This window comes from Arctopsyche grandis, chromosome 13 (genome assembly GCF_051622035.1).
Source record: "Arctopsyche grandis isolate Sample6627 chromosome 13, ASM5162203v2, whole genome shotgun sequence".
NCBI classification, from domain to species: domain Eukaryota; kingdom Metazoa; phylum Arthropoda; class Insecta; order Trichoptera; family Hydropsychidae; genus Arctopsyche; species Arctopsyche grandis.
The window spans coordinates 21348489-21360300 of record NC_135367.1 but is presented as its reverse complement, the minus strand read 5'-3'; the positions used below and the strand labels follow the sequence as shown (position 1 = coordinate 21360300).

The following is an 11812-nucleotide window of genomic DNA, read 5'->3' as shown; positions in this document are numbered from 1 at the left end:
CGCCGCCCCACCAACCGACATCAGCCTCGGAAGAGCGGCGCCGCCGCAGCATCGCATCGCGCGACCATCGGACCACCCACCGTCCTGCTCGCGACGTCACCGCCCTCGAATCTACCGACCATTCAGGGCGGTACACCTATGTACACAGCGGATGACCCACGTCAACATTTTTTTTTCTCCCCACGTAATAATTTTTTCTCTTTGTGTAACAATAATTTTTTTTCTTTTGTAAAATTTGTTTCTTTGTAATTTTGGTATCGCTGATGCTGGGGGGGGAGTGATGTGGCGGCTCGCTTATACGACATGGTCGAGTTTGGTTGCCTTCCTGCGAGTGGGGACCAACCCGGCTGGGTTCGGAGAGCTACTACTCACTCTGTCTTCAGCTGTCATATAATAAACACGTGCATTAACATGCCAGTCGTCTCATTCGTTCATCCTCCATAGGCTCAATGGTAGCGTGTATGCTTAGCACCAAGTGATCAGTGGGTTCGGTCCACTATATTGCCAGTGGTGTCACCCTAATGGTTTCCATGGGTTTCCAGAAACCCGTTGTTAAAAATCAAAAGTTTCCGGAAACCCGTTATTTAATCTAAAAATTCATATAATTTTTGTCAATATTTATAAAAATCTTGAAAAATTTAATGAACTTACATGTAAGAGTACCTTGGACGAAAAAAAATGTATATATGTACATATGCATATGTATATGTATTTTTAAAATAATTCAATTGAAAAAAAAATGGAAAACCCGTTGTTCCAAAATTGGGGTGACACCACTGTATACTGCTAGTTAGATTTGGGGGTATTTGTGACTCCAAATCAATCGTTTGTTATCACAGTTTGCCAATTTTATCTAATCATTGTTGAAACGGTTCCTAAAAATTGGCAAAAAATTATCTTTCCTGTTGTCACAAATCTTCTGTATTTATTGTATGTACAATTTGTAAAAATTATATACAAAATCTAAATTCTTAGATGTCTGAATGGATTAATTATTTAATTAATTAATTTTTCTTCAACTTCTCAAAATACAGTGATTGACCATGGTTCACTCCGTCGAAGCAACTACATTACATATATACTTCGCCGTACATAAAAATACAACTGTATTAATCGAGCAATAAAGATCCTCTTCCACCCAAACACAACTACGTGTTTCTATACTCGACACGGTCAACATACCACTTATTATCACGCGCTACCTAAATAATTAATTTTTCTATTGGTGTTTTATATTGTTTACATGTATGTAGATAAGTAGGCAGCTTTTACAATTTTTGTGTTAAATTAAATGTAAATATATTTAAAAGGTATTTGAAAAAAGTTCGACAGCGTGCGGATCGATCACAGAACCGACACATTTCTTTTAATTTAATAACTTAATATGTCAACACCCATGGGATGATATTTCATCGGGTACAACACTAGTCGATATATAATAACCAGGGTTCGAGTCCCGCTGCTGGTTTGTGACTCCAGGTCGATCGTTTTTTACCAGAGTTTGCCAATTTTTCTGATTTTCATTGAAACGGTTCAGCGTCTTGAGGTTCACTAAAAAAAAAATTATAAAATCCTAAAAAAAAATCTCCATATATGTAACTGTGGATGTTTGTATGAATTCGCAGTGTATAAAAAAATGCTTATGTACTAATATTGATTTTATTGTATCTGTTTAAATCCACTCGTCGCTTTCGAGCGATCTGTTAAGGCGAATGTTCATGTTCTACGAAATAAAATAAAAATAATGTATAGATGCGCCTTTACTCGCCAAAAACGTTACCATGAAAATGATTTTCAAAGTAACAAAAATAAGGTGTTTGGTTTCAATAGTACCCGCACATTTAACCCTCCGAGCTCCTCAAATTCCCCCGCCGTATGCACGTTTTAGATCGACAAATTTCTATGGAAGGGCCTATCTATACATTCTATATCGATGGGTTCCACGGTTCGGTGATAATTCCGGACAAAGCGATCACGCACACGTCACTAAAATCTCGATCACGGAACATCTAGCATCCGAAAATTCCCTCCATCGAAAGCTATCCATTCGAACTATCATACTAATTTATTTATTTATTTTTGCCACAGTAACATTACAGAATACTCTAACGCATCACTATGACCAGACGGTTCGGTGATTACAGCCCAAATGTGAATCACTAACAGGATAACCACCCCTACGAAAGTCGCTCGCGCAGATCTCCTGTCGCAAGAAAATTGGTCGCGCAGGAAAATTCCCGTACTGAAAGCTGCCCAAATATTGGTCAGTAAATGCTTTTTTTTTTACAAGAATTGACCAATTTGGAGCAATATTTGAACAGTTTTCTGTACGGCAATTTTCCTGTGCGACTAATTTTCTTATGACAGGAGATCCGGGCGATCGATTTTCGTGGGGGCGGATATCCTGTTAACGATTCACATTTCGGCTGTAATCACCGAACCACAAATACATACATGATACTTATTTAGCGAGGAATAAATAAAAGAAAATGGCTTCGGAAATGATGTTATGACAAGCTTCTATTTCGGTTAAAATTTTTCTTTGATCAGTCTCGTTTTAATTTTAACGTCCTGGAAAGAACAAGAAAAAGACGCAGCACATCACAAATGGTTGGAGTTCTAGTATTTTTAAGCCAGGTTATTCTGTCTTTTGTGTTGAAGCAGAGAAATTCCATATCGTCTTTAGGCGACAATTTTGAAAAAAAAGCATTTCAAAGCTGGTTATGTATATAGTTGTTAAGTCCACTTTCAAGCGTTCATGGCCTATCCACGTGCGTAGCTGTCATTTGTCAACACACAACTAAAGGCAATATGGGGCGTCGCGGAGGCTCCAAAGGAGGAAAAGGGGCGACGAGCGCCGGGGCCGGGAGCGGAGTCTCGCTGGGACAACAGCTGGCTGCCGACAATGCACTTCGTCAAACCAGAAACAAAAAACGACCGCAGAAGAGAGAACACGACGAGGTTAGCTCACACGTCCAAACAATGTGTAATGTGACTTCAAAATTATTACTACACGATCGTTTAAACAGTTTATAGATGCCGGTTTAACCAAAAAGATCCTGTTAGCGGCCAGGGAACAGCAGCAAGAAGACGATGACGATTCACAGGTCGTACCTACAATAGAACAGTCCTCTTTACTTCGGTTGAGACCGTCAGGTATTGTGAACGTTTTCGATGTGTTTTTTCTGTGCATTTATACGTTTACTGAGACGATTTATTTTTAGATAGCGAAAGCGATGGCGAAGCCGACTATCCAGATGTGGATGACGATCGTGACTTTGAACCAGATAACTATTATGAAAATATCGAAGTCGACGAAGACGATGAGAGAGCTCTCGAGATGTTCATGTCGTCGAATCCACAAAAGACGAGAAACTTGGCAGACATAATTATGGATAAAATTAATGAAAAACAGACGGAATTGAAAACACAGTTTTCAGAAGCGGGCGAAATGCAATTGCAAGAAATTGATCCCAGGTCTGATTAATCTACGAATTGTTTTTTTAAGCCACATATGAGGTGCACAATTATAACACTTGATTTTACAATATTAGAGTTCGAGGTTTATACGAAGGAGTTCGTGACGTTCTGAAGAGATATCGATCGGGAAAATTACCAAAAGCTTTCAAGATGATTCCGAACTTGCGAAATTGGGAACAACTTCTACACATTACCGAACCAACCTCATGGTCTGCAGCTTCTATGTACCAGGTTAAGCATTTTTTTATTATTTTATATCATTATTATATTTATGTAAATGTTACAAATGTTTTTAACTTCCTCAGGCGACTAGAATATTTGCATCGAATTTAAAAGAAAAGATGGCTCAAAGATTTTACAATCTTGTTTTGCTTCCTAGAATACGGGATGATATTGCTGAATATAAAAAGATTAACTTCCATATATATCAAGTAAGTGAATGACCAAAATTGATACTTGCTTCTTAAACCATCAATATTAAATATTTTTATTTTCAGGCCATCAAAAAATCATTATATAAACCAGGGGCGTTCATGAAAGGCATTTTATTGCCACTTCTAGAGGTATTATATTATAAATTTTAAGTTATTTTCATATATACAATGTAGTTGATTCATATTGTATTAACATTTCATTATAATAGTCTGGAAATTGTACACTTCGTGAAGCTATAATTGTGGGCTCGGTTTTGGCTCGCAATTCAGTCCCAATATTGCATTCATGTGCCGCATTACTGAAAGTAGCTGAAATGCCATACACCGGTGCAAACTCAATAATCATCAGAATATTTCTGGATAAGAAGTATGCCCTCCCGTACAGAGTTGTCGACGCAACAGTATTTCACTTTTTAAGGCAAGAATGATCTAACTACAAACATACATAATAAATCTTATGAATTAAGCAGTATATATTAGTAATAATTCAATTTTAAAACTAGGTTTGAACGTGATAATAGAATGTTACCTGTTTTGTGGCATCAGGCTTTGTTAACATTCGCTCAACGATACAAAGCTGACATATCTATCGAACAACGAGAAGCACTTTTGATTTTACTTCGCAAACAATCTCATCCAACCATTACAGCTGAGGTATACTTTTATCGATTTGCTTATATAATAAATGTTTAGGCATAAATTTATTTTGTTATATCTGTTTCTATAGATACGGAGAGAATTGCAGAGTGCGAAATGTAGAGATGTTGAAATACCCAATGCAGCAGCAATGGCGATAGATTGATCGTAGAAGATATTAATTTTTAATATATGTATTTGTGTAAAATATATAACATGTTTCTCCTTTTATAAACGGTATTATTTATTATGTTCAAATGAGTAGAGCACCACGAAATTTGAATTAAGTTTATTGTATCGTTAACAATGTAATTATATCATACACGTGAACAATATTTAGAAAACAAATAACAAATTTAATGGTACAAAAAATACATGGACAGGAAAAATATTCAAATCACGGTGAATGCCTTTCAATATATCACTGCATGCATCGTTGCAACATATTCAAATCATACATGAACGATAATTCTGCGATAAATCAGTCTTGTTAGTTGGATTCATAGTAAACCAATATACACACTTGTAATAAAAACAATTTTTTAAAAGCGAACATTTCAATAAAAAAAAAAAAAGAGTCATTACAAATCGCTTTGCTGCATAATAGTAATTAAAGATGCATCGGCCAGCGTTTGTGTGTGTTTTAACATTTAATTCATTCACCATGGTTTAAGTTAGAACGTTAAGATAAATACATTCTTGAAGAAATGTGTCGAATATACATAAAATAATAATGTGTTAACAATATAAAATCAATTTGCATGCAGGATACATTTTTCACAAAATTTCGGTTCATAGCATCGTTTTCATTTCATACTTATGTACAGGTTTGAGTATTACATCACACAATGAATACGATCTTTCCTATACGAATAAAAAGAAACAATTACATTGTCTATGAATAGAATCTGTCAACGATAAACAATCTGAATGTGTTGCAAACTATTGTTTTTTGGGATACTCGCGTATGCGTAAATATAACGACACTTTGGGATATTCCATTTAAGTCTATAATAATAATAATACATATTAAATAAATTGAGAACCTAAGTTTTGGACTATACTATGCAGACATTTTTCAGAATGCCGTACTGACACTTCCAATACTAACATCTTTACGCCTCCTCAAGAACGATTCAACCATGCGAGAACTTTATAGATAATATAAGCAATGCCGAAAGCGCAAGCTAGTCGCTCTTTCTGTTGCCTCTGGAGGGCGTCTAATTCTATCGCCATTACACGGCGATTGATTCGAGCTACTTGTCGGCGCAAGTGGATCACCTCTTCGGCAGCACTCAAACCTTCAACCGGTGGAGTCGATTCTCTGTAACAGTTAAAAATGTTATGAGGAAATAGTTGTTTAATAACGCCGAGCAACAAAAAAATTACCCGAGTGGAGACTAAACAATCTTTAATAAGTTTAATCCGCTGAATTCGAATATGACAATGATTTTTGTTGGTTTCCTATCGTTTTTGAAAATGAGAAAAAATGCCCAATTTTAACAGATTTTTGGCTTTTGAACTCAAAATCTGGTATTGCTTTGTCAAAAGTGAGGATTGAAATCAATAGCGAACTCTAAAAGTTAAAATTTTTTTTTTCTCAAGCTATCATGCATTCATTGGGGTCAGGTGTGTATTTCATTAGATTACAAGGATTGGTTTACAATATCGATATCTTTTATATGAACATACTAATGCGAGCGGTAAATGATTTTAATTTCCTTATGAAATGTTCTAGGCGGGGTGATGCGCTAGACTAAGAATCTTCATTCTTCATCATGCAAAAGGTTATGAATAACAGCATTCTTTAATTTAATTTAAAATCATTTACCGCTAGAATTCGTACGTATACATACATAGATTTATTTATTTTATTCTAAACGGACCATTGTGGCATAACAGGAATTCCTAAAGCGTCACAATGGTCAAAAAATATAACACAAAAAAAAAACAAAATAACAATTAAACATAAATTAATACATAACGAAAATAATATACTCATCAATTATACATAAAAAAAATAAATACATCCATACATAAACATAAAAAATAGCATTTAATAATAACAGATAAAGTAAAAATATCAAATAAAAAATATAGCATAAGGAATGCCTTGCACCTACAGCCAGTTCCAATAAATATGTAAGAAACATATTTATTGGAACTGGCTGCAAATACAAAACATCCCTGTAAGGCCCAAATGGAAGAGAGTTAATCAAAATTTCACTCATAAATCACAATCACAATCAATCATAAAACAATGATGAGCGCAGACTACTAGATAAATGGGTTAGAGTAATTTCCGACAGTTTACGCTCACTAAGGCGGAAAATATCACATTCAGTCTCGGCAGCAACGATTTCATTAAGAAGTCGAATAGCTCTTGGAATAGGAGCCATTCAAAAAAGAACTGTGCGGGCAGGAGGTACAGCCAGCAAATGATGATGTCTACCACGCACATAGTGATTAGGGACATAAAGTCCCAACTGCTCCAGCAACAACGGGCATGACGTATTACCACGTAAGAGCAGGAGAACGTAATGAATTAATGAGAAGTTCAAGGGAATTATTTATTTATTCTAAACAGACCATTGTGGCATAACAGGAATTCCTAAAGCGCCACAATGGTCAAAAAATATAATATATTTAATTATACCCAAGCATGCCCAAAAGGAAAGGAGTGGGGTAGAGATATGGGTAATACCCATATTCTTTCCTATATAGAAACGAAGAAATGCTTTTTGCACTTTCTCAATCATCAGAGAGTAATTCGATTCATGCGAATTCCACACAATCGCATTATACTCTAGCTTACTTCTCACAAGCGAATTGAAAAGCAAGCGAGAAGACAAAGGATTGGAGAATAATCTTGCATATCTCAAAACAAATCCAAGTCGACGAAAGGAAACAACTTTCTTGATATGGTTGTGAAAGGTAAAACATCAATTCTTGCAAATGTAAAACTGGGCCAATAAATGCATGATAGCTTGAGAAAATTTTTTTTTTTTTTACTTAGAATTCGCTAAATAATTAATTATACGTATTTTAAAGCAATAAAAAAAAATCACAATCAATAGATAAAACATCTGACTATTGATTTCAATACTCAGTTTCGGCACAGCAATACCAGATTTTGAGTTAAACCTTTGAATGCTGACCAACGCCAATCGGCGTTTTGCCGACAGTCCATAGGCCTGAAAAATGCTGAAAGGCGTTTTATATTATGCATGTACAAAGTAAACAAGAAAACTACCTGCTAAACCATTCCGAGCATTGAAAAAAAAAGAAATGTTTACACCGGAGTTTCTGAATTTATAGCCAAAGCAGAATTACCCAATGGAATTCCCTAAATGCTTATATTGTAGCTTTTTCTGAGTATTCTAGATTATTGCACACATGGGAACGATCAGATTGAACTGAATTGGAAGCAGCATAACTTATTTAATATATCAGCATTTTCCTAATAAAAGTCACACAATCGATTTTTATTACTTTTAAGATCATTAAATTTTAACAACAATGAAGAAGATGGAACTAGTTTTAGAAAAATACTTTCATTAATATACTTGTTTTATTTTTATTTTATATTGTTTCAAATATATATTAATCTAACAAAACTCCAAATCCTCGGCGGTAGTTATCTAGGGTTTGTTTTGATTAGCTAAAATTTTTCTACCGGATTTCTATTTTGGATCTAAATAATTCTAATTGGAAATGTGGACGAAATTTTCAGCATGGTGGGTTTTCAGCACTCAAAGGATTAAAGACTGCAAAAGCCAAAAATCTGTTAAAATTGGTCATTTTTTAAACGCTCATATTTCATACATGAGAGAAAACCAACAAAAATCATTGTCATATTTAAATTCGGTGGTTCAAACTTAGTAAAGATTGATTGATCACTGTTCCGGTAAGTAAAAAACGTGATTGTTTTGTTGTTCAGTGGATTTGTACACCACTCTGTGTTTACCTGAACATGAGTCTGGAATCGTTGAAAGTATTGTTGTGAGATTTCGACATTGGAGTTGTCATCGGCAGTGAAGATCGGTGGACGATGGCCGGAGACGGCGGAGTGTCGGATGGAGTCATCGGTGTTGGTAAATCGACCGCGCTGGGAAAGCAATGTTGTTCGAGAGTGATAACACGCGGGGGCGTGTTCACCCGCACGTCTGAGAATGTCATGGTGTTGCCTAGAACAGAGTTTTCCAAGACTATTTCTCGAGGCGGAGCTCGTGTTCCTAAATAACATGTTAGTAAAAGATACTTCATCAAAACGAAAACGTGAGTGGGTGTTTGTATAAATATACGTAATAGAATAAGCGTATACCAATGTGTTGGTCTTGTCCAAGGAGCATTATTCGGTCGGGAACGTTCATGTCGAATTTCTCGCGGTAGTCCCAGTTGGTGAGACCGTTTGGCCCACCGTGCAAATCCTCCTCGACGATTTCTCCGTTGGCTTTAATTCGTTTCGGGACACGCATCCTCAGACTGATGTCTTCTGGAGGACTGCTGCCGTATATATATCCCCCGTTTTCCATTGTTCCGTTCCTTGTTGGACTAAATGTACCAGACATTGCTGAAAAAGAAAAAAACTTCACAATAATAATGCATATTATGTATGTACATATTATGGATGCGGTGCATCCGCTCTAAAATCGCCAGACAAATTGAACGACAGATTAACGGACGGGTGCTTTAAATGCAATTCTCGTCTTCTCGAATGATAGATTGCACATCAGATGACGGGTAACCTTTCGATGTGCACAGATGCAATTATTAAAATGGTAATTATTAAAATTGAGTTGGATCTTTCAGGCGAGTTTAATAAGGCAAGATTCGATTCGGAACTTATCGAATCTTGCCTTATTAAACTCGCCAGAAAGATCCAACTCAATTTTAATAATAATTGCATCTGTGCACATCGAAAGGTTACTCGTCATCTGATGTGCAATCTATCATTCGAGAAAACGAGAATTACGTTTAAAGCTGCCGTTCTGTTAATCTGTCGTTCGTTTGTCTGGCGATTTTAGAGCGGATGCACCAAACCCACATATTATAGATAATGTGAAAATATTTGATTTTAATATCGAAATTATCAATTAACCCTTTGCCCGCAGCAATAAATATAGCGAACAAGCCTTGTACCACATTTTTGGCAATCGAGTTTTCGACCTTAAATGCAGATTTTAATATTTACTCAAGTAACCAGATATGTTAATTAACACATAAAGTATTATTTTAAACAATAAAATACATAATATATCTCGTAGTTTTGGCTTAATTGTCAAATAATCATTCTTCATACAATTGAGACGTATCATCTCAATTGTATGAAGACGTGACGTCACATGAACGAGGTTTCAGTATGGTTCCACAAAAAACTAATTTTGACTGGTATATATGAATTTTAAGCAAATTGAATAGATGGCATTCAACTCTCAGTAATATATTCAACCAATTTTGAACCGTAGAACGGTTGAAATAGGCGCATATAATCCTCAAAATCCTGTGCAAAGTTCAGAAATTCTATGAAAGACAGCCGCGCCATAGACTTGTCGCCCAAAGCTTCCATAGAAGACGGCCGCGGGCAAACGGTTAATGTATGTGCATACATATACGAATCAAATATCCAACGGTAGTGAAACTTTTTAATCATTTTCTAGATTTAAGTGTACTTGAGAATCAAATTTATATGTGGATATGTTTTACTGGGCAAATCCTACTGTCAATCGAGTGCGAATACAATTAGTAAAAACAAAGGCATGAACGTTAGGCGACGCCCCATCAAGGCTGATGAATAAATTATAAATACTCTCGTTTCAACAAATCGACTGCTCAGACAAATTATAGGGGCCACGGTGTCACTTCAATCGATGATTGTATAAATGACATTTAATATAAGCCAATGATAGGTTGACATGTTAATAGGAATGTTTATATGGCGCCCATGTCGCTTTCACGAATTAGTCAATGGGGACGATACGGGGGGTTCGGATGATGAAGAAAGACCTGGACGTCAAGACAGGGATGAAGATTCGAGGCGAGGAATCTTACAAGACGTCGGGGTGGCTGATCAGGATCAGGATAATAAAAACGGGACGACAGCAGCCGTTACACAAGCGACATCACCGTCGCCATTGTGCCAACACAACCGACTGTCAAAAACATTCTCATCTGCATTCTACATTGGAAACATTTTTTGGCATTTCCATTTTGGAAAAAAAATCATTCGCATTCTAGAATTTCCATTCGATTATATTTAGATTAATTTTATTATACTTTGCTGTATTTTTTAATAAAATAATTAAATTGTTTTCCTCTTCATAAATTAAATTACCAATCATGTTTTCTATTGTCACTTGTTTGATTTTAACCATAGATATATAATACACATAGATGGGCCCTGACGCGTGATTTTGGTCGGAGATCTTGTCGTCACTAACTGAGGGGTGCGGGAAGTTTAACTAGCGGAGAATTTGGGAAAAAAAGGTTTTTTCCCCTACGACGCGGTGGTCGGCGTTTTTTTAACTTCCCCGCTAGTTAAACCCCCCGCACCCCTCAGTTAGTGACGACAAGATCTCCGCAATCGACTTTTCCTACTTAGATGCTAACTACCTACTGAGATAAAGTGTGCATGCGCCATGTATTTTACATGCGTCAAAAAGGAGACCAGTATAAAGCGTGAGGGCGGATCTATGTGTTATACATCTATGATTTTAACATATAAAATCCAGAAGTATAGCTCGGTATTTGTGTAATGCTAACTTTAGTACGCAGGACAGGTGTGTTAAGAAAACACCGTTTATTTTTGTTCAATTGTTACAATGGTTATTGTATGTACGAAGAGGTTGAGCTTCGGAGAAGTGAGCTGGTTGAACTCCAGAGGTTCACTTTGGCGTTTGGAGCTGGTGCGTCGCTTTATATACGTTCTGGGTTGAAGCGTGCCGTGTGCAGATGCTTTGTTTTCGGTTCCCGGACACGTATCTGAAGGTCTGTTCATACCTATCCAGCACGACCCGTATCCTGCAGGTGTCATGCAAGTGCGAATAGTATTCTTTGGTACATTCTATATGGACGCGCATGAATGCGTAAATGCGCATTCGCGAATGGAGTATGAATTCGTCCATATACTGTACCAAAGAATACTATCCGCACTTGCATGACACCTGCAGGATACGGGTCGTGCTGGATAGGTATGAATAGACCTTTATCCGTGTGTTGACCTGTTTTTGAGGCACGTTTGTTGATCTGTTTTCAGGGCGCGT

General features: G+C 36.5%; 3 protein-coding genes across 9 annotated transcripts in view; 2 read left to right on the top strand and 1 right to left on the bottom strand.

Moving 5' to 3' along the window:
- Positions 1 to 11812, top strand: part of nesd (SHC binding and spindle associated nessun dorma) — a 325057-nt gene that overhangs the window by 43064 nt on the left and 270181 nt on the right. The window lies entirely within an intron of this gene.
- On the top strand, positions 2304 to 5109 carry bys (Bystin). Its single transcript, XM_077443994.1, has 9 exons — positions 2304 to 2961; positions 3030 to 3156; positions 3225 to 3477; positions 3555 to 3711; positions 3786 to 3911; positions 3978 to 4043; positions 4124 to 4332; positions 4418 to 4568; positions 4642 to 5109. Exons 1-9 carry the CDS (start codon positions 2812 to 2814, stop codon positions 4714 to 4716), a joined length of 1314 nt encoding a protein of 437 aa, XP_077300120.1. The 5' UTR covers positions 2304 to 2811; the 3' UTR covers positions 4717 to 5109.
- Tango11 (transport and golgi organization 11) lies at positions 4773 to 10741 on the bottom strand. 7 transcript variants are annotated; one of them, XM_077444013.1, is made up of 5 exons: positions 10557 to 10707; positions 8875 to 9123; positions 8518 to 8785; positions 5662 to 5874; positions 4773 to 5558 (listed from the first exon to the last, which is right to left on the bottom strand). In XM_077444013.1, the coding sequence occupies exons 2-4, from the start codon at positions 9119 to 9121 to the stop codon at positions 5676 to 5678; spliced, it is 714 nt and encodes a 237-aa protein (XP_077300139.1). In that variant the 5' UTR covers positions 9122 to 9123; positions 10557 to 10707; the 3' UTR covers positions 4773 to 5558; positions 5662 to 5675. The 7 variants fall into 7 exon arrangements, with proteins under 7 accessions (XP_077300139.1, XP_077300137.1, XP_077300138.1 ...); XM_077444014.1 differs by having other exon boundaries at positions 4824 to 5558; positions 10602 to 10694; XM_077444011.1 differs by having other exon boundaries at positions 4773 to 5874; positions 10557 to 10723.